Source organism: Vicia villosa, linkage group LG1, assembly GCF_029867415.1.
Source record: "Vicia villosa cultivar HV-30 ecotype Madison, WI linkage group LG1, Vvil1.0, whole genome shotgun sequence".
Classification (NCBI taxonomy): Eukaryota; Viridiplantae; Streptophyta; class Magnoliopsida; order Fabales; family Fabaceae; genus Vicia; species Vicia villosa.
This window is the reverse complement of record NC_081180.1, coordinates 6,919,722-6,946,332: the sequence shown is the minus strand read 5'-3', so window position 1 is coordinate 6,946,332 and position 26,611 is coordinate 6,919,722. Positions and strand designations below refer to the sequence as shown.

The window sequence follows — 26,611 nt, the reverse complement described above, 5'->3', positions numbered from 1 at the left end:
ATTATACAAAATAATAATATAATTGAACAAAATATTATATTTTTAAAAATTTATTAAATAGAAAAATAAATTAATCTTCATAGTGTTTGGTACTTCATATAATATTTAAATTTTTTTATTATGGCTTACCCATGGTGATGATGTAAATGTTATCTTTGAAAGACCAAAGAGATGACAGCAAGTTGCACATTGTTTATGGTAATATATTTGCACATTTGTTGTTACAAACATTGTGCTACGCCATTATTAATATTTCATCTGTGTCATTTTCAAGGATGTATTCTACAACATTTTCCATATATCTCCGTCTGGTCATATATTTATGACTACTCTAAGGACCAACCACGTGCTTGTTTATTCGTCTCGCTTAGAGGGAATTAGGCGACCGGGCCCTTTAGAATGTTTCTTGACTGCAGAGCAATAAAGGATATACGTTTTCGGTCGTACGACAATCACATTCAGACGCTTCTCTTGGACGATGTAACCTTATACTCTAGATGGTTGGCTTGTGGGTCATGCCAGATGTATCCACATTTGCCTGAGCGAGTCATGCACTAATTCGGGTTTCTACAGGATGTTCCAAGAGACCTTTCTGTGTCTGTTCCTCCTACTATGATCCGTAGAGATGTTGACGCGATGTTTGATGATTTTTATAATCATCTAATACTAGAGGAAGCACAAAGTGTGCCAGCTCCCCATCCATGGAGTAGTACATTCGGGTACATTCAATGGTATTTCAGAGTGTCACGTCCTTACATGACACCAGATGTTCATAGAGATCCACCTAGACCAGCTCATCGGGAGATATTAGAGAACGAGCAGGCTATGACAGATCATGTCGTTAATGTTTTACTTGTGTGTGGTTGTATTATGGATATTATACGAGCGGGTATAGAGATAGGGGACTTTATGAAAGGAACTCCTCGGAGGGTCATTGTAGATGTCATTTTATCTGAGGCATGAATGATATTACAGTATAGGAGGCAGAGAAAGAACACGGGGGTTAGATATACCCGGTAATATTTGATAGTATTTGTATGATGGATTCTGGATAGTATTATGGTTTGTAAGGTGTCATTTTTTATAGTATTATGGATCTTGATTGATTCTAATATATAATTTTGTGTGGCTTAATTGATAACAAATTTATTGTGATAGCATACTTTTTATAAATGACCTACAATTGTTAGATTAGATTTTAGACATGAAAAGTAGGGTGTGAAATTAAAGACCACTTTATAATGAAGAAATTAGTATGGCAGTCGACCATTCCCAATCGAAGTCAACCTAGTGTTTTTGTCTCGCTCTCAAGGACTTAGCGTATTTTGGTGGTGATTTCCACATAACAACGACAATTTCGACTACAAGCGGTTACTTCACTTACAAAAGAATAAGATCAAATACCGGCCACGCATAAGAGTTTGGATGTCAAAAACACGTAGAAGCAAGCCATTAGCCTCAAAGCCACGTACGTGTCGAGCACGCACATAGAAATCATAGAAGACAGATACAAATTTAGTAGTATATATAGGTAATCCTGGTGTCGGAATTAAGGACCACAAATTCACATACATCACTCTAAAACTTAAAGTATCTGCATTACATAGAGAAACAAGTTTAAGCAAGTTATTTTATTCAAACTTATCTCTTTATTGTTTTTCCTTGCTTTTACATTACTTTACATCCAATCCGACTCAATCGGTAATTTCCTTTTAACTTCTTTTTACATTACAACCGAACTAATGGATACTCAGAACAAATTTAAGAAATCTTGCACAAATATGTCCTAGGATTTACTAGTCGATCCTGCAAGTAACCATCTTTGTAGACTAGTGCTTGTTTGTCAAAAATATCGGTAAACAACTATATTATTGTATTTCTTAAAAATGTTAAACCTTACTGCTTAAGAATGTGTTTGGATAAAGCATTGTAATGAGGGAAAGTAATTTTTTGAAGAAATTTAAAATAACTTAACTAAAATCCATTGCTTGGATAAAAAATATGGAGAACTGTTAAATGATACAAATTTATGAAGTATTTTATCCAAGTTAAATTTAAGGAATTTCAAATGACATCAAAAAGAAAATTTTAAAATTGCTCATTCACTTTAAATAATGCGAATATTAAATTATTTATTATTATTTTTTCAAATTTTGCAAGATGGTCCTCTTATTTTATGAAAATTTCAAATTAACTCTCAAGATTTTCAAAAAATTGCAAATAAGTCACTAATAAGTTTTTAGTTTTACAAATTAGTCCCTTCAAATTTTCAAAATTTACAATTTGATCCCTATTTTAATATTTTAAATTTGACCTAAAAGTTTTAAATTTTATGAAAATGACTTTAAAAATATAACAATGAATCATTTTAATACTTCATTCAAACAATAGAATTTAAAAATGAATTAATTTCAATTAAATTATTTAAAATTTTAAATTTCTTAAAAATTCTCAATTATCTCATCCAAACACACTCTAAGAGTTATTACGGAAGTATACTTCCGTAAATTTTACGGAGATGCATCTTCATACTAATTTATGGCAAAATAAGAGTATGTCTCACTTACAAAGATATGTGGTGTTTACTGTTTACAGTGTGCATACGGAAATATACTTCTCGATTTTCTATTGAGATGCATCTTTGTACTAATTAATGACAAAATGAGGATGTGGCTCACTTACGAATATATATATGATGTTTACGGATGCGTACGAAAGTATACTTTTGGATTTTTTATGGAGATAAATCTCTGTACTAATTTATGAAAAAAATAAGAATGTGACTCACTTACAAATAAATATTGTATATACAAAATATGTACAAAAGTATACTAACCAATTTGAAAAAGACAATTTTAAATTTTAATAGGGTGGCTCTTCACTGAAGTGGGAACAGAAACCCCTAAAATAAATTTATGTTTATTTAAGCAAGTTACTTGTAAAAACTTGTTTTAAGCATCAATTTTCAATTGCTATTTTGAAAACTTTCTTTAAATTTGTGTTTTTAAAAACTAAAAAGGTGAGTACTCATGTAACTAGTCGAATTTTAGGGTACTAATACCTTCCTGAAGTGGTCGTTTGAAAATTAGTCATGTATGGGTACAAGTGATATTTCATTAAGTGGATGTTACTTTCACAACTACACGCATTTTATGTATTTGCATCATTGCATGAATTATTTTATTTTTACAAGATCGACATTGGCAGAATAACCAGGAGTTCTAGAATTACTGTTTTTCTTTCAAATTTCCCTTAAAAAGAATTCGTAAAACTCTAACTTTATTTGAATAAACAAAGTTATTTGTCCTTTCGGTTTAGTTTTAAATTGAACAATATGGAACTCCAAAAAAATTTGAACTTTACACCAAACAAAAATTTATTGCATATGAAAAAGATATGTGAAAAATGAATAAGAGGAAATGGAAGTTGAATATGAAAAGCTCTAAGAATAAACACAGAAGAAACATATGTGAAAAAATGTATATATTTTCTATGTAATCATATGTCATATTATTATTATTGGATCATTTCAATAGTGTATCGATACCCTCTCAAATGAACTCATCTAAAATAAATGAAATTCTAACACAAATTTTGACTGCTGATCCATGATACTAAACACATACACAAGGCGTAAACACACGGAGAAACCTTCTCACCCTCTTTCTATTTTTCCTTATTAGAATACAATTTTACTTTTCTGATGTTAAAAAAATGTGTTAAAGTAACCTTCCTTTATTATTATAACATGACAACAACTACATAGCCTATACAAAATATATTAAGTAAACTTACAATACAAGTCTTCTCTTCTAAATACCGTGAATTATTAATGTTAGTTTATAGTAAATTATGCTTCAACCACCAAATGGATTCCAACTTGACAAATAGATACATACAGTTCAAAAAGTCATGGTATTTCCTTAATATTTTTCATTTTCTCTGGTCCTTTTCTATCTTACATCAATGATTGGTCTTTTTATCTATCTTACACCAATCCTTTTCTACATGGTTTAATTTACATTTGTTGGACTCGACAGTCCTTTTTTACATGGTTTAATTTACATTTGTTGGACTCGAGAGTTTGGATGTTGTCATAGTCATACTGTTAGTGTATCGCAGGACAATTTGGTATAGATAGATAGGGGATGTGTAACTTAGCTAGCTTGAACCAGTTGAATTAATGGTTAAAAGAAGTTGAAAGCAGTAGTAGTGCTGATGTATGGTGGCACGGCTGAAGGCTTGTCATAGTAGTAACTAACGGAGAGCTGAACCTTTTGACAATGCAGGCTCATTTTCTATGAATCTGAAGCAATTGAAGTGGTTTGGAGCTCATTTTTAACAAAGATGCAGCTATGTGTTTTACTGCTGTATCAGTTTGTATGTAAGGCTCTTAGCAAATCTTGTACTAAACACAGGTGAAACTATGGAGGATCAAATCAACTCCAACCCAAAAGTACTAATTTTGGTTTGATCCAGGTAACTTAGGTAATAAATTATTTGAAAATTTAGAATAATTTCTCAATAGATAAACAAACTTATCCTGGTGGCCCATGGCAGGCCAACTATTATCTATGAAAATGGATTTGGGATAAAAGCAAAGCTAAAAATGTAACAATTAACATATGTTTTGTCATCAAAATTCATGCTTCACTCTAAAGAAGAATCCAGTCTTTGTTATGAAAATTACCTAGCAATTTAACTCAATCACTCACTAGTAGTAACTAATAGATTTCAAGAACAAAGCTAAGTGTGATAAAATCTCGGCTATACTTTCTATCAGGTTATATATATTCGAACTAGTAAAATCTCGGCTATACTTTCTATCTGGTTATATATATTCAAACTAGTAAGTGATATAACAAAAGAGATCTAGATCCTCCACAATTTAACAAGTCATAAAATTGTTCATGACATCTTACTATCTTACGCACTTAAAGTTATAAAGACTTTTCGGTTATCATCAATCTTCTCGTGGAACAGATTTGAAGAAACCTTTGTCAACTCTCCGACAAGAAATCATCGTCAACTCTCCTTACAAGAACTGAAGATTATACAAAATATTTCTATATAACTTGAGGAATTGAAGTCTTGCCGTTACTAAATTACTTGAGGAATAGATGTATTGATGTTACTGTATTAAGCCAAACCAAGAGGCACAAAGCATCATACAAGAATCCTGATTATCAATATAGCCAAGACTAAAAGAACAGGTAATCCTATGAGGAATTGAGTTCAATCAACAAATATGTATAAACTTATTCTTAGTAGTTAATCATTTATCAAGCTAGCCATCAACACCATTTCAACCCCCCTAACCTCTATCACACAATCTTCTAGGTTATAGACGAAATGGTAATAACTACTAGAAACTCATATACACAACTGTGAGTACCAAGATTCAAACCCTAGTGATGACGTCCAACCAAGCAATATCAGCTTCTTCCAGTTGATCACATAGGTACTTATATATAACTAAACAATCAACAATCATGTTCCCGTATAATTTCCGCAATAGAATGTCTAAAACACAATCAAACAAATAATGCAAATTCAAAATCTACCAAGTCCAATCTCAATAAGAATTACATATAAGAATAAAATTCAACTGATATCCATTACATATTCAAGAGTTGAACACAAGTCATGAAACTCAACATAAACAACTATTCGATTCGTCGTGGAATCAAAAACACTCACACACACTATTTTTGCTAGTATTGTGATTGTGCATACAAAGGACGCCTATATTCATCAAAGTACTGATCACGATCAACAAAGATAATCGCATAAAGAGCATAAATTATACCAGGAATATAACCTAGAATAGTAAGCAGCAAGCAAATGATGAATTCAACCTGCAAAATTTTCAAAAAAAATCAAAATCAAAATCTTCGATCTATCAAATTCATAATCGAATTGCAATAACAAATCACAAAAAACTAATCACAGCATCATGAAATTCAGATTGATAATTTTATTCAACGGGTTTCGACTCAGAACTGAAATTTTGAGAAAAAAAGGGGAAAACAAGTGAGAGAAGCAGATCCGAATGGAAGTGATGGAGAGAGTACGTACAGTGCAGCAACCATGGCGGAGACAAACGCCGAGTGGAGGGAGCAAGACGGCGATCATAACCTCGCAGCAAATTTCACAGCGTGAAGGCATTTTTCAGATGAACTCTATTGCTTCTTGTTGATGATTATCCTAAAATCCTAATCGAACGAGTGATAATAACTATGGCTATGTTTGGGAGTTTGGAGGGGAGGGGAGGGGAAGACTTCCGAAAACGAATTTTTAAAAAAATATAGAGAAATATTTGACATTTTTTGAAAAAATGATTTTGTTTAGAATGATAAAAGAGTCATAATCATTACAAAATTTTTAATTTTCAAAATAGTATAACAACCTAAAAGATATTTGGAAAATTTATATAAGCCCTTCAAAACCCTCCAAAACCCTCCTTCAATATAATTTTTGAGTTCCCCCATTTTATGGGGTTTTTGGTGTTATGAATAAAACCAAACCCTCCAAAACCCTCCTACTCAAAATCCTTTTATTCTTTTCACCCAATTCTTCTTATTTTTTAAAGCCCTCCCCTCCCTTCCCCTCCAAACTCGCAAACATAGCCTAAAAGTCTAACAAGTTACGCATTTTAAAATATTTCTATAAATGAATATTTAAAAGGTACACTTTGTCTTCACAAGGGAAAAAATAAAGGGTTAAATATGTATGAGGTCCCTGTAAATATGGCACTTTTCAGTTTTAGTCCCTACAAAAATTTCCTTCGAACTTTGGTCCCTGTAAGTTTTTCCGTCCCCATTAAGAGTCCCTCCCGTTAGATTCCACTAACGGAGGGTGACGTGTCATGCCAAAGGTGTGAATTTTTTTTTACAGCTGTTTTTATTGGTGACACGTAGGACAATTGTGTTTAGACATAAGGGGATCGTGAAAAAACTTTAACCCTAATTTCTTTTGCAGCTTTTTCTTCTGCAGCTTCCTTCTTCATCTCCACACTCTCAAATTTCACAATCCCTTCTTTGGCTTCCTTCTCTTGCTTCGTTTGAGTTAGTCGCTCAATTGAATACGTCGCTTGCAATCTCACGATGTCATCTTCGTCTAGGAGAACGAAGCCAACATCTTCATCAAGTGTGAGTACACGTCCAGGTAGGAGATGTGCGTGTGATGCTCGTATGACTTCGTATTACTGTAAGAATGGAGCTAACAAAGGGCGCCTGTTTTGGAGATGTCCATTTTGGCAAGGTGATGAAACTTGTAACTTATTTATATGGGATGATGATATTGCTCAACGAACCGGTGTTCACGAAATGTCAGATCATGAGAGCAAGATGAAGGAGGTATCAATTTCTCTTGAAACTATGAGAGAGTTGTACGAAATTTCACAGAAGAAGAACAAGAAATTGAAGGTGAAGATAAAGTCAGATGTTGTGTATGGAAAGATGAAGACTTGGTGTATTGTTGTGTCTGTAATAGTCAATTTGTATTTTCTATGGAAATGTAATTGTTGAATCAGTGTTTGGAATGATCATTTTGGATGTAATGTTGTTGGTACGAAATCTGAGTTTGTTAATTGTTGAATTTGAATTAGTTAAATGTAATGTTTGTTAATCTGAGTTGGATGTAATGTGAGTTGGATGTAATGTTTTGTTGTATCAGTGTGTTTTTTATGGCCAATATGTATTAATGTTGTATCAGTTATTCTCATTCAATTATAATCTGTTTTTTTGTTTACACCAGTTGACATATATGTGTCTATAATTTGGCTATATTTTGTCTATATTTTACTATAAAATTTGACATATAGTTGACTATAAAATGTGTCATTAAAGTGACATATAATTCATCTTTAAACCGACCTGTAAAACACATATACTTGACCATAAAATTTGATCAGTACTTGTCATATAAAGTCACCTACTAATGACTTATAATTGGTCTCCAAAATTTGCACAAAAAACCATTGACATAACATTAGTTTTGATACATATGTTCACAAAACACAAGGCAGATAGCAGTAACATGAAAATAGTTAGAGGACTAGCCTCACTAACATTACAAACATAACATTTTTCCTACTGAGTTCATTCAAACTAAACAACATGGCATCACTAAGTCATCCTACTGAGTCATCCTTTTGCAAATGGCCTCCCAATCTTCTGACTGCTTCCCACCCTTGGATTGGTCTGAGGTTGCTTCATCTTCATAAATGACCAAAGGGTCATCAGGCTTCTTTCCAGGGCCAGGTATATTCTTTGTTTTTATGGTCCTAAGTCTGTCACTCTGCCTTTTTTGAACACCCATATCAACAATCTTCTTGGGCTTATGCTTCTGGATTGGTTTTTTGACCTAGTAATAATGAACAAGTACAGTTAATCTATATGAATCAGTCATTTAAAAAAGTGTGAAGTGTCCAAATAAGACTTACAGGTTCTGAACATGTTGGCCTGGATGAAGAAGAAGCAGTGGATTTGGAAGTTTTCTTGACCACCTTTGGAGCTTTACCAACAAAAGTTTTGACTGTTCTTTTCACAGGAGATGTGTCAACATTCAATGGTTGAACATCTAGAATTTCATCATCATCAAGAATCTTAGCCAATGTTTCAGCATCTATACCACAATACTTTTTAAGAGACGACTGTGAATCATTAATGTCAGTATTGGGAGCATCTTGAACATCATCTTGTACAGGGACAGCATCTTGAACATCATCTTGAACAGGGTCAGCATCTTGCACATGGATATCAGCTTGTATATCAGCCTTTTCAGGAACAGAATCAGGAACTGGAACATCATCTTGCATAGGAATATCAGCTTGGACATCATCCTTTTCAGGAACTGCATCAGGAACAGCATTTGCAGCTACATCACATTCTGGTTCAACAGTCTTAGATTTTTTTGTCTTGGGTGCCACTTTATCTTTCTTTTTCTTGTTGATAGACCCTGTAGGCCTCCCCTGAAAAAATTCATAAGACATATGTCAGTCTCATAAACTAAAAAATGCAGGAAAAAAGAAATAATTAAGTTAGTTCCAATACCCTTTTTTTGCTTGTTTGACTAGCCTGAGTAGGAGCCTCTTGTGTTGGAGCCTCTTGTGTTGGAGCCTGTTGTGTTGGAGCCTCTTGTGTTGGAGCATCTTGTGTTGGAGCCTCTTGTGATGTTCTTGCAGCAGATACAGCAACTATTTGCTTATTTTTCTTGCAGGTCCTCTTGTTATGACCTAGTACAAAGCATATCTTGCATCTGTGGGATGTATTTGTTCTTTGCCACTTGGTTTGATTTGCCTCATCAGGTTCTCTCCTGCGTAGTTTTTTGGGCCTCCCTGGGCCACGTTTGAACAATGGTGGCATGATAATAGGATGTGCTGTCTTAGGCCACTTATTTTGCCCATTCAAAGGTGTTATCACCTCACTATAACAGTGTTCATAAGTGGTCCTAAGATAACATTTGTGCACATACTTAACTGGGTCATCAACTTTCCTATGAATGGCTGCTACAGCATGCCTACATGGTATCCCAATCAACTCCCAATAGTTACATGAACAAGTGTGTTTTTCTAGGTCCACTACAAAGCTATCAGTGAAAAGCACATGTGTTACCTGAAATGTTAACCTACCAGCATATGTAGCTGTCCAACTAGCACTTTTCTCTATTTCTCTATCTAGTTTCCTTAATGGTTTGGTCATTACATAACCCTTATAAGCATTCACCTTTTCCCTAAGTGTTGCAAACCTACCCATCAAGTAGTTTCTGATCCACTCAAACATTGTTATAATTGGTTTGTCTCTTTGCAAAAGTATGGTAGCATTAAATGATTCACTAAGATTATTCATTAAAACATCACATTTTGAGTAGAAAGGAAATGCATGCTTACACCACTTGTGTTTGGGGATTGCCTGCAGCCACTCATAAGCATCCACATTTGCTTCCTTGATCATGAGCATCTTTGCCTCATGTGCCTCATGTAACATCCCGATTTTTATTAATATGTTTATTAATTATATTAGTAATTATATTATTTGGTGTTTTTAATAATTATTTTCTTAATTTAGTCATTTTTTACGTTTCTTGAGATTTTCGCGTTTTGGGACGATTTAGTCGATATCGGTTCGGGATAGCGGGTCGATATTTAATCAAAAATTTTAATATTTTTAGTATTAAAAATATGAATGAGTTAATATTTAGCGTTTTGGAAATTTTCTGAGTAATTAAGATTAGACAGAAAATATGAGACATTGAGTAATAAGTAGTATATTTTATTAGGCTCATTTGTGTGTTAATTATTTATTTAATTGTTATGTGATATAATAATTAATTTAATTAATTAATTTTGCGTATAATTGTGTTTATTTGGTTTAATGGGTTAATAGAGTTATTAGAGATTATATCTAATTGGGCCTATTTATTAGAAATAGAAGTAATTGGGTGTTTTTTTTCTTAAGCCCATTAAGACATAATATAGTAAGGGTTTAGAGAGGGTTAGAGACACCATAACTTGTTCATTTCAAGAGAAGAGAGGAAAGGAGGAGAAGAGGAGCAAAAGAGGAATAAAGAGAAAAGCTAGCTTTGAAGAAATTGAAGAGGTAAGGGGGAGAATCCTTATTATTATGGGTTAGTATGATTGGGTCAATGGGTAGATTAACATGATTTAGGAATTTTGTCTTCAATTTCTAGGTTTTGACATGTTTAGGTTGAAATCCCTAATTTTTATGGTTTTGACATTGTTAGATTTTAATGAGTATTTGTGTTTTGTGAGAAGTTGATTTTCACTGTTTTTATAGGTGTTGAGCCATGTGATTAATTGTGATAGTTGGTATGCTGTGAGAATATTTATACTAGTATTGCATACGTCTGGTATATATAGCAGGTGTTGTTCTTAGATGCGTGCAAAATTGGATCATGCTATGATTATCAATAGATTTCTAATTTCATGATGTGTAGTTATAACTAAAATGTATATTAAACTATATTTAATAATTGTTACTTGAGAGGTGGCAATTAAGTATTACGGCTCAGGCTAGGGTGAGAGACCTGTTTAGGTCTCTTACCGTGAGAGACTTCATTTTTTTTTTTTTTTTTGGTTTTAAATGCTTTTCAGCCATTGGATTAAATTAGGGTACCATTAGATTAAATTGGGGTTGCTGATGGTATGGTGTACCCAACACACACAATAAAACTCTTTAATGCTGGTCCATGTGTTTTGTTGTTTCCAATGTCTGAATGGTACAGTAAAAGTTAAAAATTTTGCAGCTAATGATTGTAGCATTAATTGAATGCTGAAGAAATTAAAAAAAAATGAAAACTGGACGTGGAGCAAATTGAAATAGTGGTATCATCTTTGCAAAATGCAACCTCATTAACATATAAACATTACTAGTAAAATTAAAATTAATAATAAAAAAACTGCATATTTAAAATTTATATTAAAATTATAAAATATATTGTTATTTATTTAAAAACTTGATGTTTATTTGAATAAAATAAATAAATAAAGTTTAACTTAATAACTCTGACATTAAATTTATTTTGTAAAATTTGTTTTTTTTTTTAATTTAAAAAAAAATTATGTTTACCATAAAAAATTTCACGTTAGTTTTAATTTTTTTAACTTTAAAAAATATTGTTTTTCATTTAAAAACTTGATGTTTATTTAAATTAAAAAAATAAATAAAGTTTAACTTAATAAATCTAACCGCTAAATTTATTTTGTAAAATTTGATTTTTTTTAATATAAAAAATAAATTATGTTTATCTTATAAAATCTCACGTTAAATTTTTTTTTAAATTTAAAAAATATTGTTTTTTATTTAAAAACTTGATGTTTATTTAAATTTAAAAAATAAATAAAGTTTAACTTAATAAATCTGACACTAAATTTATTTTGTAGAATTTGATTTTTTATAATTTAATAAACAAATTATGTTTACCTTAAAAAATCTCACGTTAATTTTAATTTTTTTTAAATTTAAAAAATAAATTATGTATAATAAATTTAAAAATCTCACGTTCATTTAAATTATTAGTTATTTTAAAACAATTATTTTAATGTTTAAATAAATTATTTTGACCTATAATAATAATAATAATAGTAATAATAATAATTATTATTATAAAATTATAATAATATTAGTAATAATATTATTAATTATAATAATAATAATAATAATAATAACACATAGTTATAGTAACCATAATAATAATAAAAATAATAATAATTACCAAAATAATTGTAATAATAGTAATAATAATAACAACACATAGTTATAATAACCAAAATAATGTGTGAATCATGTCAGGAATTCAACTGATGATGTCGAATTATGTGTGAAACATGTCAGGGATTCAACTAATGATGTCGAACTATGTGTGAACCATGTCAGGGATTCAACTGATGATGTTGAACTATGTGTGAAACATGTCAGGGATTCAACTGATGATGGTAAACTATGTGTGAACCATGTCAGGGATTCAACTGATGATATCGAACTATGTGTGAAACATGTCAGGGATTCAACTAATGATGTCGAACTATGTGTGAACCATGTCAGGGATTCAACTGATTATGTCGAACTATGTGTGAACCATGTCAGAGATTCAACTGATGATGTCGAACTATGTGTCTACCATGTCAGGGATTCAACTGATGATGTCAAACCATGTGTGAACCATGTCAGGGATTCAACTGATAATGTCCAACTATGTGTGAAACATGTCAGGGATTCAACTGATGATGTAGAACTATGTGTCTACCATGTCAGGGATTCTACTTATGATGTCGAACTATGTGTGATCCATGTCAGAGATTCAACTGATGATGTCGAACTATGTGTGAAACATGTCAGGGATTCAACTAATGATCTCGAACTATGTTACTACCATGTCAGGGATTCAACTGATGATGTCGAACAATGTGTGAAACATGTCAGGGATTCAACTGATGATGTCGAACTATGTGTCTACCATATCAGGGATTCAACTGATGATGTTGAACTATGTGTGATCCATGTCAGGGATTCAACAGATGATTGTAAACTATGCGTGAACCATGTCAGGGATTCAACTGATGATGTCGAACTATTGTGAACCATGTTAGGGATTCAACTGATGATGTCAAACTCTGTGTCTACCATGTCAGGGACTCAACTGATGATGTCAAACTATGTGTGATCCATGTCTGGGATTCAACTGATGATGTCGAACTATGTGTGAACCATGTCAGGGATTCAACTGACGATGGTAAACTATGTGTAAAACATGTCGGGGATTCAACTGATGATGGTAAACTATGTGTGAACCATGTTACAGATGAAGTGATGACGGTCAACTATGGATTAACCATGTCAGGGATTCAACTAATGATGGTAAACTATGTGTTAACCATGTTTGGGATGAATTGATGATGGTCAGCTATGTGTTAACGATTTCAGTGAGTAAACTGATGATGGTCAACTATGTGTAAACTATGTTACAGATGAATTGATGATGGTCAACTATGTGTCAACCATGTTACAGATGAACTGACGATGGTCAACTATGTGTTAACCATGTCAGGGAGTCAACTGAAGATGATCAACTATGCGTGAACCATGACAGGGATTCAACTGACGATGTAAAACTGTGTGTGAACCATGTCATGGATTCAACTGATGATGTCAAACTATGTGTGAACCATGTCACCGATTCAACTTATGATGTTAAACTATGTGTGAACCATGTCAGGGACTCAACAGATGATGGTGAACTATGTGTTATCCATGTCAGGGATTCAACTGACGATGTCAAACTGTGTGTGAACCATGTCAGGGATTAAACTGGCGATGTTAAACTGTGTGTGAACCATGTCAAGGATTCAACTGATGATGTCAAACTATGTGTGAACCATGTCGGGGATTCAACTGATGATGTCATACAATGTGTGAAACATGTCGAGGATTCAACTTATGATGTCAAACTATGTGTGAACCATGTCAGGGATTCAACTGATGATGGTGAACTATGTGTGAACCATGTCAGGGATTCAACTGACGATGTCAAACTGTATGTGAACCACGTCAGGGATTCAACTGACGATGTCAAACTGTGTGTGAACCATGTCAGGGATTCAACTGATGATGTCGCACTATGTGTCAACCATGTCAGGGATTCAACTGGCGATGGTAAACTATGTGTGGAACATGTCATAGATTCAACTAATGATGGTAAACTATGTGTGAACCATGTCAGGGATTCAACTAATGATGTCGAACTATGTGTGATCCATGTCTGGGATTCAACTGATGATGTCGAACTATGTGTGGAACATGTCAGGGATTCAACTGAAGATGGTAAACTATGTGTGGAACATGTCAGGGATTCAACTGATGATGTCACACTATGTGTCTACCATGTCAGGTATTCAACTGATGATGGTAATCTATGTGTGAACCATGTCAGGGATTCAACTGATGATGTCGAACTATGTGTGGAACATGTCATGGATTCAACTGACGATGGTATACTATGTGTCTACCATGTCAGAGATTCAACTGATGATGTCGAACTATGTGTGGAACATTTCAGGGATTCAACTGATGATGTCAAACTATGTGTGAACCATGTCAGGGATTCAACTGATGATGGTAAACTATGTGTGAACCGTGTCAAAGATTCAACTGATGATGGTAAACTATGTGGCAACCATGTCAGGGATTCAACTGATGTTGTAAAACCATGTGTGATCCATGTTAGAGATTCAATTGATGATGTCAAACTATGTGGGAACCATGTTAGGGGGTCAACTAATGATGTCAAACTATGTGTGAACCATTCAACTAACGATGTTAAACTATGTGTGAACCATGTCAGGGAGTCAACTGATGATGTTAAACTATGTGTGAACCATGTCAAAGATTCAACTGATGACGGTCAACTATGTGTGAACCATGTTAGGGATTCAACTGATGATGTCAAACTATGTGTGAACCATATCAGGGATTCAACCGAGGATGTCAAACTATGTGTGAACCATGTCAGGGATTTAACTGATGATGTTAAACTATGTGTTTACCATGTCAGGGAGTCAACTGATGATGTCAAACTATGTGTGAACCATGTCAGGGGTTCAACTTATGATGGTAAACTATGTGCGAACCATGTTTGGGATTCAACTGATGATGTCAAACTATGTGTGAACCATGTCAGGGATTCAACTGTGGATATCGCACTATGTGTGGAACATGTTAGGGATTCAACTGATGATAGTAAACTACGTGTGAACCATGTCAGAGATTAAACTGATGATGTGGAACTATGTGTGATCCATGTCAGGGATTCAACTGAAGATGTCGAACTATGTGTGATCCATGTCAGAGATTCAACTGATGATGTCGAACTATGTGTGAAACATGTCAGGGATTCAACTAATGATCTCGAACTATGTTACTACCATGTCAGGGATTCAACTGATGATGTCGAACAATGTGTGAAACATGTCAGGGATTCAACTGATGATGTCGAACTATGTGTCTACCATATCAGGGATTCAACTGATGATGTTGAACTATGTGTGATCCATGTCAGGGATTCAACAGATGATTGTAAACTATGCGTGAACCATGTCAGGGATTCAACTGATGATGTCGAACTATTGTGAACCATGTTAGGGATTCAACTGATGATGTCAAACTCTGTGTCTACCATGTCAGGGACTCAACTGATGATGTCAAACTATGTGTGATCCATGTCTGGGATTCAACTGATGATGTCGAACTATGTGTGAACCATGTCAGGGATTCAACTGACGATGGTAAGCTATGTGTAAAACATGTCGGGGATTCAACTGATGATGGTAAACTATGTGTGAACCATGTTACAGATGAAGTGATGACGGTCAACTATGGATTAACCATGTCAGGGATTCAACTAATGATGGTAAACTATGTGTTAACCATGTTTGGGATGAATTGATGATGGTCAGCTATGTGTTAACGATTTCAGTGAGTAAACTGATGATGGTCAACTATGTGTAAACTATGTTACAGATGAATTGATGATGGTCAACTATGTGTCAACCATGTTACAGATGAACTGACGATGGTCAACTATGTGTTAACCATGTCAGGGAGTCAACTGAAGATGATCAACTATGCGTGAACCATGACAGGGATTCAACTGACGATGTAAAACTGTGTGTGAACCATGTCATGGATTCAACTGATGATGTCAAACTATGTGTGAACCATGTCACCGATTCAACTTATGATGTTAAACTATGTGTGAACCATGTCAGGGACTCAACAGATGATGGTGAACTATGTGTTATCCATGTCAGGGATTCAACTGACGATGTCAAACTGTGTGTGAACCATGTTAGGGATTAAACTGGCGATGTTAAACTGTGTGTGAACCATGTCAAGGATTCAACTGATGATGTCAAACTATGTGTGAACCATGTCGGGGATTCAACTGATGATGTCATACAATGTGTGAAACATGTCGAGGATTCCACTTATGATGTCAAACTATGTGTGAACCATGTCAGGGATTCAACTGATGATGGTGAACTATGTGTGAACCATGTCAGGGATTCAACTGACGATGTCAAACTGTATGTGAACCACGTCAGGGATTCAACTGACGATGTCAAACTGTGTGTGAACCATGTCAGGGATTCAACTGATGATGTCGCACTATGTGTCAACCATGTCAAGGATTCAACTGGCGATGGTAAACTATGTGTGGAACATGTCATAGATTCAACTAATGATGGTAAACTATGTGTGAACCATGTCAGGGATTCAACTAATGATGTCGAACTATGTGTGATCCATGTCTGGGATTCAACTGATGATGTCGAACTATGTGTGGAACATGTCAGGGATTCAACTGAAGATGGTAAACTATGTGGGGAACATGTCAGGGATTCAACTGATGATGTCACACTATGTGTCTACCATGTCAGGTATTCAACTGATGATGGTAATCTATGTGTGAACCATGTCAGGGATTCAACTGATGATGTCGAACTATGTGTGGAACATGTCATGGATTCAACTGACGATGGTATACTATGTGTCTACCATGTCAGAGATTCAACTGATGATGTCGAACTATGTGTGGAACATTTCAGGGATTCAACTGATGATGTCAAACTATGTGTGAACCATGTCAGGGATTCAACTGATGATGGTAAACTATGTGTGAACCGTGTCAAAGATTCAACTGATGATGGTAAACTATGTGGCAACCATGTCAGGGATTCAACTGATGTTGTAAAACCATGTGTGATCCATGTTAGAGATTCAATTGATGATGTCAAACTATGTGGGAACCATGTTAGGGGGTCAACTAATGATGTCAAACTATGTGTGAACCATTCAACTGACGATGTTAAACTATGTGTGAACCATGTCAGGGAGTCAACTGATGATGTTAAACTATGTGTGAACCATGTCAAAGATTCAACTGATGACGGTCAACTATGTGTGAACCATGTTAGGGATTCAACTGATGATGTCAAACTATGTGTGAACCATATCAGGGATTCAACCGAGGATGTCAAACTATGTGTGAACCATGTCAGGGATTTAACTGATGATGTTAAACTATGTGTTTACCATGTCAGGGAGTCAACTGATGATGTCAAACTATGTGTGAACCATGTCAGGGGTTCAACTTATGATGGTAAACTATGTGCGAACCATGTTTGGGATTCATCTGATGATGTCAAACTATGTGTGAACCATGTCAGGGATTCAACTGTGGATATCGCACTATGTGTGGAACATGTTAGGGATTCAACTGATGATAGTAAACTACGTGTGAACCATGTCAGAGATTAAACTGATGATGTGGAACTATGTGTGATCCATGTCAGGGATTCAACTGAAGATGTCGAACTATGTGTGATCCATGTCAGAGATTCAACTGATGATGTCGAACTATGTGTGAAACATGTCAGGGATTCAACTAATGATCTCGAACTATGTTACTACCATGTCAGGGATTCAACTGATGATGTCGAACAATGTGTGAAACATGTCAGGGATTCAACTGATGATGTCGAACTATGTGTCTACCATATCAGGGATTCAACTGATGATGTTGAACTATGTGTGATCCATGTCAGGGATTCAACAGATGATTGTAAACTATGCGTGAACCATGTCAGGGATTCAACTGATGATGTCGAACTATTGTGAACCATGTTAGGGATTCAACTGATGATGTCAAACTCTGTGTCTACCATGTCAGGGACTCAACTGATGATGTCAAACTATGTGTGATCCATGTCTGGGATTCAACTGATGATGTCGAACTATGTGTGAACCATGTCAGGGATTCAACTGACGATGGTAAACTATGTGTAAAACATGTCGGGGATTCAACTGATGATGGTAAACTATGTGTGAACCATGTTACAGATGAAGTGATGACGGTCAACTATGGATTAACCATGTCAGGGATTCAACTAATGATGGTAAACTATGTGTTAACCATGTTTGGGATGAATTGATGATGGTCAGCTATGTGTTAACGATTTCAGTGAGTAAACTGATGATGGTCAACTATGTGTAAACTATGTTACAGATGAATTGATGATGGTCAACTATGTGTCAACCATGTTACAGATGAACTGACGATGGTCAACTATGTGTTAACCATGTCAGGGAGTCAACTGAAGATGATCAACTATGCGTGAACCATGACAGGGATTCAACTGACGATGTAAAACTGTGTGTGAACCATGTCATGGATTCAACTGATGATGTCAAACTATGTGTGAACCATGTCACCGATTCAACTTATGATGTTAAACTATGTGTGAACCATGTCAGGGACTCAACAGATGATGGTGAACTATGTGTTATCCATGTCAGGGATTCAACTGACGATGTCAAACTGTGTGTGAACCATGTCAGGGATTAAACTGGCGATGTTAAACTGTGTGTGAACCATGTCAAGGATTCAACTGATGATGTCAAACTATGTGTGAACCATGTCGGGGATTCAACTGATGATGTCATACAATGTGTGAAACATGTCGAGGATTCAACTTATGATGTCAAACTATGTGTGAACCATGTCAGGGATTCAACTGATGATGGTGAACTATGTGTGAACCATGTCAGGGATTCAACTGACGATGTCAAACTGTATGTGAACCACGTCAGGGATTCAACTGACGATGTCAAACTGTGTGTGAACCATGTCAGGGATTCAACTGATGATGTCGCACTATGTGTCAACCATGTCAGGGATTCAACTGGCGATGGTAAACTATGTGTGGAACATGTCATAGATTCAACTAATGATGGTAAACTATGTGTGAACCATGTCAGGGATTCAACTAATGATGTCGAACTATGTGTGATCCATGTCTGGGATTCAACTGATGATGTCGAACTATGTGTGGAACATGTCAGGGATTCAACTGAAGATGGTAAACTATGTGTGGAACATGTCAGGGATTCAACTGATGATGTCACACTATGTGTCTACCATGTCAGGTATTCAACTGATGATGGTAATCTATGTGTGAACCATGTCAGGGATTCAACTGATGATGTCGAACTATGTGTGGAACATGTCATGGATTCAACTGACGATGGTATACTATGTGTCTACCATGTCAGAGATTCAACTGATGATGTCGAACTATGTGTGGAACATTTCAGGGATTCAACTGATGATGTCAAACTATGTGTGAACCATGTCAGGGATTCAACTGATGATGGTAAACTATGTGTGAACCGTGTCAAAGATTCAACTGATGATGGTAAACTATGTGGCAACCATGTCAGGGATTCAACTGATGTTGTAAAACCATGTGTGATCCATGTTAGAGATTCAATTGATGATGTCAAACTATGTGGGAACCATGTTAGGGGGTCAACTAATGATGTCAAACTATGTGTGAACCATTCAACTAACGATGTTAAACTATGTGTGAACCATGTCAGGGAGTCAACTGATGATGTTAAACTATGTGTGAACCATGTCAAAGATTCAACTGATGACGGTCAACTATGTGTGAACCATGTTAGGGATTCAACTGATGATGTCAAACTATGTGTGAACCATATCAGGGATTCAACCGAGGATGTCAAACTATGTGTGAACCATGTCAGGGATTTAACTGATGATGTTAAACTATGTGTTTACCATGTCAGGGAGTCAACTGATGATGTCAAACTATGTGTGAACCATGTCAGGGGTTCAACTTATGATGGTAAACTATGTGCGAACCATGTTTGGGATTCAACTGATGATGTCAAACTATGTGTGAACCATGTCAGGGATTCAACTGTGGATATCGCACTATGTGTGGAACATGTTAGGGATTCAACTGATGATAGTAAACTACGTGCGAACCATGTCAGAGATTAAACTGATGATGTGGAACTATGTGTGATCCATGTCAGGGATTCAACTGAAGATGTCGAACTATGTGTGATCCATGTCAGAGATTCAACTAATGATGTCGAACTATGTGTGGAACATGTCAGAGATTCAACTGACGATGGTAAACTATGTGTGGAACATGTCAAGGATTCAACTGATGATGTCAAACTATGTGCGAACCATGTCAGGGATTTAACTTATGATGTCAAACTATGTGTTAACCATGTCAAGGATTCTACTGATGATGGTGAACTATGTGTGGAGCGTGTTACAAATGAACTGAAGATGGTCAACTATGTGTTAACCATGTCAGGAAGTCAACTGATTTTGGTCAACTATGTGTTAACCATGTCAGGGATTCAACTGATGATGGTGAACTGTGTGTGAAGCGTGTTGCAGATGAAATGATGATGTTCGACTATGTGTTAACCATGTCAGGGATTCAACTGATGAAGGTGAATTATGTGTGAAGTATGTTTTAGATAAACTGATGATGGTCAACTAAGTGTTAACCATGTCAGGGATTCAACTGATGATTGTGAAATATTAAAAATTACGTATTTGAAACAAATATTTCTAAGAAAAAGCAAATAACATGTAGTTATTTTTTTTGAAAAAAAATAAAATGCTGCTAATAATAGAATTTTATTTAAATAAAATATGAAGAATTTTTTTAAAATTGAGAGTAAATTGATTTTTTAATTATGAATCATGATTTTTATTGAAATACTCAGCATCATAACTCATAAGTCCTTATTTTTTTTAGAGTCACAATTTTTAAAATAAATAATAACTTGAGTTTTTTTAAAATAGGGAAAAAATATATTTTATTTTATGATAAGGTATTATGATTGGATAAATTAAAATTTATTTGTTATCAAAATTGAGAGACTCTAATTTTAAAAATTATTTTGGAATCATTAAGTGGTCAGTTATAATCATTAAATTAGAATATATCAAAAGTTTAATTGACCGTAGCTATTAGTGTGAGCTATGACTGGAATTTAATCATTCCTTTTATATATATTGACTTTTAAGAAAAATTTAAATAATATTATTAGTGCATTGTCTTTCTATTTATATTTCAATTACTAATTTTAATGCTTGATTTTAAGACATATTTATTCTAACCATTTAATTTATCATTATCACCCATTAAAAAGCAATAACAATATGACGTTGAAGAAATAACTTAATTAATTTTTATAAGTATTATATATATATATATATATATATATATATATATAAATATATATATATATATATTAAAATTATTTTTTCTAATTAAAATTAATTTTCATATGCTATATATATATATATATATATATATATATATATATATATATATATATATATAAAATATAATAATAAAATATATTTTATATAAATTTATTAATGAATTTTTAAAAAATTGGAATTTTAAAATTTATTTTCCTTTCCCTCTTATATGCTTGAAGGTTTCCCGCTTTTATTTTTCCATTCCCTCTCATATTCTAAAAATTTCCCTCTTCTGTTTTCAACTTAAACGAAAACAAATTTTAATTATATAAAACTAATAGTTTCAGAATTTTCTAGACCACTAATGTAATATCTTCACATTCTCTCTGTGTTCTATCTTATCTCTCTCTCAAAGCTCCCACTCTCTCAAAGAGCTATTAGTGTCTACAATGATCTTGGATGTTCAGCAATTGAAAAAAGATTTAAATCCAAAGATTTATAATGAAGATATCATTGATGTTCATATTTACGGTGATCCTGATTTTACTTTTCCTCGAATTAGATACATTTTACTTCAGTTTGATTTTTTAAAATGTTAATAATCGTATGTTTTTGTGACAGGTATGTTTCGGCTCACTTGCATTTTATCGTATTCAGCGGAATACTACCTTCTCTAAGAATTGCTATGATTTCTAAGATTCTAAAGGGTGAAGCTGAAAGGATCAAATTCAACTTTCCTGTTGTTACCACTAAAGTAAGTTTTTTCCTCAATTTACGTAGTTGTGTAGGTAGAGAACCTTGATATTTTATTTCAGCTTAATTTCTATCAGACAGGAGACGATTCTGATGTGTTACTTATGGCAGCAAAATCAGATGATTCAAGTTATAGGATCAAAACCGGAATACTGATAGAATATCGTAAGCGGTGTTTTTCCATAAGAGGAGCAAGAAGAATTTGAATTAAAATAGGTATTTATAGAGTTTTAAAAATCTTCAAATTCTTCCCAGCTCACAAATATTTGATCAACAGATTTTCCACTTCCAGCACTCACCAAGCGACACTTCCATTCATCCTCTCCGCCCCTCTTGTAGCCTGAATTGTACCAACCGTGAGAGATGAACTTTTGGCATTTTTAAGTAATTTTTTTGGATATACTAATATTACTCATTCCTTTTATTTACCATTTTGGTTCAAATGTCATCATTGTCTTTTTTTTTAAGTAAGTTTTGGAATAGCTCCTATCTGAGTTATGGTTATTCTTGCTAGTAGCCATCAATTAGTAAACTTAGTATGATAAATTTATTTTCAATCTCAATTTCAATTTGACTCAAGAAATACTGATAGATAGTAAAATATTAGACTGGTTCTTTCAACTTGAATGTGATACTTATACATATGTTTCATGCAAATTCCCTGACTCTATTATCCCTGTTGTTACTTATTAGCGGCCATTATTTATTGTTCATGTGGTATGCACCTTATAGTTCACCATGATATGGATTTGACACCTGCTAGAACTTTGACATTACTTTCTCTGTTTGCTGTTCTTCGATTTCCTCTCTTCATACTTCCGAAATTTATAACGCAGGTTATTCTCTCTTCACTCCATTTTTGTATTCTCTCTTTAGATTGGAAACAGATTAAGATGGATTTTTTTAGGTTAATATCAACAAAATTTTATGCAATAGAATACTTATTTTATTCATTATTCTTACTTTTATATTGTTATTAGTAGAATACTCGTGAATCAAAAATTTGTTGCTCATTCAAGACTACAAAGTTTCCGAAGCTACAACTCCTTCTGCTGTTGAGATTATACCAGGTTTGTATTTAATATGTTTTTTCTCCTCTTAAGGTTATTGCGTTTTTTAATCATTTTTTTACTTGAGTTGGTTGGATGTTTAATGTTTGGATTGATGTACGTGTTCCCTGCCATAGAACTATTATGTTCCCTATTTGATTTTGACCACAAAAGCAGGGAGTGAATGGAAACATCCACGAAAGCTTCCGGTCTCATACTAGCCGGCAAGATTCGTTGTCGGTTTGGCATGAGAATAAAATGGAAAGTCTATCCAGTTGTGAATTGGAAGAAGGCAAGGAGATATGTTATTGCTAAGGAACTCACACCAATTATGATGAGTCAAGTATCACCGTGCCGATATCGCCATTAAAAGATAAGTAATTCTTACCTTATCCATGGTCTAAAATTACGTCTGTTTACTAAGGAAATTACTTCCTCTATCGTGTTAATCACTTAAACCTGTTCAAGCCATGATTCTTATGCTTAATGACCGATTTCAGATTCTATGAGGTCATTAACGGTAAAGACGAGGATGTTAATGTTCAGACAGAAGGATTTCCAATAGTTATATGAAAACCGATATGAGTGAGCAGAAAATGCAAGTTGTATGTTGGGATTACAAGGGCTGAGCTACAAAAAACAAAGTGGCAAAATAAATCTGTTGCAGATCAGCTCTTATCGGAGCGCTCGTGTTATCGTTCAAGGCCTATAATGTAGCAGCAGAGCAACAATGGCGAGGATACAGGTTGCTTCCAATTTTATTTGTCAAGCAGGTGCTTATACATCAAAAGGGCATCCTAATGGTAAGATCCTTAAAGGTCTGTCGCATGGTGATGGTATGATTACGTCATATCGTTTTGCATACTTTATGGAGGTACTAAATTTAAACTGTGTTGTATGATGCTATATATATAGTTCATAAAATTCAATACAATGGACCAAAAATACTGCAGCTCACTAAGAGCTATTGCAATCAAAATTCCTCGAAAAAATTATTTAAAGGTAACAGAATTGGAGCAATAAGAGATATTTAGAACAATATTGTATGGTACAAATATATTATGTTAATCTCGGCATGCTAAATTAACTTTTTCATGGAACATGTTTTTGTTATAAAGAAACTTGTGATGTTACAATTAAATGATGCATATAGAAGTTGATAAAACTCTGTGATACATGTCTTTGAATTGTTTAAGCCAATTGATGTGAGGAGTATTCCATATCAACCGCGTTAGCTAAATCAAAGACAAGGCCGAAACATATTTGTCTTATTTTCGAAGAGGATATTCCGTGCTGAACTATAAGATAGGTAAGGAGCATGTTTGGGGTTATATGATTCTAACTTCAAAGCCACAAGGTATCCTGCCACAATTTTTGCTTTGAAGTTTTATTAATATTTCTCCAAAGTTTTATTAATTTTTACTTGAAAGTTCCGCTGGACAAGTGAATGGAAAGCAAAGCTACACTATTAACAGTGTGTCTTATATTGCCCCTGACACTCCTCTTAAGCTAGCTGACTTTTTCAAGATATCAGATGTTTACCGTCCTGGTAGTATATCTGATAGACCAAGTGGCAGTGGTATATACACCGACACTTCTGTTATGCAAATTGACTACAGAGCATATGTAGAGATTGTTTTCCAAAACGATGAAGACATTCTTCAGAGCTATCATCTTGATGGCTACTCTTTCTTTGTGGTTGGGTGAGTATGCTTTATCTACACGTAAATACATCATTTTCATAATTTCATTTCAATGCTTAGTAACAAGAATAATGTTTTGAATTTTATGATTATGCAGTATGGATGGAGGACAATGGACAAGTGATAGCAGGAAAGAGTACAATCTTCGAGATGCAGTTTCGCGTTGCACAACTCATTATATATCATCATATGGCTGTCAGTTATATACTTTGTGAATATATCACTATATTAAACATGTTAATTGAAGTGCATGTTAGTTAAAGCTCCAAAGAAAGTAGCAGAATATTATATCAAAGCTTGACCAAGGTTCTGCAGAGTTCAATTCTTTCGCTTTGATTTTCTAAAAAATGCACTATTGGAAATAATGATGCTCCAAAGCTTATGAGACATGTGTATTTGACATACCATTTATTGACCATAATTTATGGTGCTAGTTATTATAGTCTTTAAGCTTGTCATACACATTTGTTCGGTCTTTCTCCCCAATCACAAAAGGGTGTGCAACATATCTACATGCTTTGATTGAGGTGATCTATTTAGCATCAACTGGTGGATCAACAACTCTATTTCGTTTTCCCGCATGGCTTTAACTTTGGGAAATTGTCAGGTTTGCATTGGCCATGTTGTTGCCGTAGCTAGTGCTGTTTGTGACCATATACACTGAGGTTTACATCATCTTCTAATATTGAAACAAACTCCCTCCTCGGCTTTTCTTTTTTTATTTTTCTTTTGTTGACTAGCAAAATGCGCACTCTCACCATCACTAGCACCAGCAACAAAGTCTATTGAATGCTGCTTAGAAGTTTGATCACTAGATGAACCAAATGACCAAATGTCATTTTCCTTGCTTTTTTTAGTGTAATCTTTGTATGTTTTGATAGCTTTGTGTGGTGTAACATTGACTGAATTTAAAATCTTCATTCTACTACAGGTTTGCGAAAATGATGCAGAGGAATTGCACTGAGATGCCACAAGGTTTGCAAAAATGGTGTAACATTGACTGAACCGAAAATATTCATCCATGAATTTCATTTCAACAACAATGCTTCCACCTTGAGGTTCACATCAATACAAATGAAGAAGAATGAATGAAGACTGGTTATTGATGTTTGAAGACTTATTGTTTGTCAACCTTTTATTTTGGTGTCAACTAAACTATTAAGTCACTGCTTTTTAAATTTCAAGACATGTTAAGATTGGTGTAAATGAATGCCTCCATTTGGTACTGTCAAACACAAGATTAACACAATTTCAATTCAATTTTTTGTCATACACCATTAACCATAACCGGTCATTTACTTCAAATATTTTAATATACATTGCATAGAGTAATGACACACCGCCATAAGCAACATTTGCATCATAAACGATGTAGATAAAAATGTTTCATGAACTTCATGTCAACAACCAAACTGTCAAACTTCATGTCCACATATCATCCATTGCATTATATCTTCCAACCTCCATTCCAATTAAATTCTCGTTTCG

The 26,611-nt window shown here is 34.1% G+C and overlaps 1 protein-coding gene and 1 long non-coding RNA gene across 13 annotated transcripts; one reads left to right on the top strand and one right to left on the bottom strand.

Moving 5' to 3' along the window:
• Positions 1-5,561: 5,561 nt before the first annotated feature.
• On the bottom strand, positions 5,562-6,239 carry LOC131627608 (UPF0057 membrane protein At4g30660-like). Its single transcript, XM_058898449.1, has 2 exons — positions 6,079-6,239; positions 5,562-5,858 (listed from the first exon to the last, which is right to left on the bottom strand). The coding sequence occupies exons 1-2, from the start codon at positions 6,166-6,168 to the stop codon at positions 5,715-5,717; spliced, it is 234 nt and encodes a 77-aa protein (XP_058754432.1). The 5' UTR covers positions 6,169-6,239; the 3' UTR covers positions 5,562-5,714.
• A 15,732-nt stretch (positions 6,240-21,971) lies between these two features.
• On the top strand, positions 21,972-26,404 carry LOC131627574 (uncharacterized). Of its 12 annotated transcripts, XR_009291531.1 has the most exons (6): positions 21,974-22,149; positions 22,240-23,441; positions 23,598-25,123; positions 25,221-25,650; positions 25,731-25,788; positions 26,055-26,404. It is a non-coding gene; the product is annotated as an uncharacterized LOC131627574 (long non-coding RNA). The 12 variants fall into 12 exon arrangements; XR_009291514.1 differs by having other exon boundaries at positions 21,973-22,149; positions 22,240-22,372; positions 22,483-23,441; positions 25,221-26,404; XR_009291515.1 differs by having other exon boundaries at positions 21,973-22,149; positions 22,240-22,372; positions 22,449-23,441; positions 25,221-26,404.
• Positions 26,405-26,611: the final 207 nt, after the last annotated feature.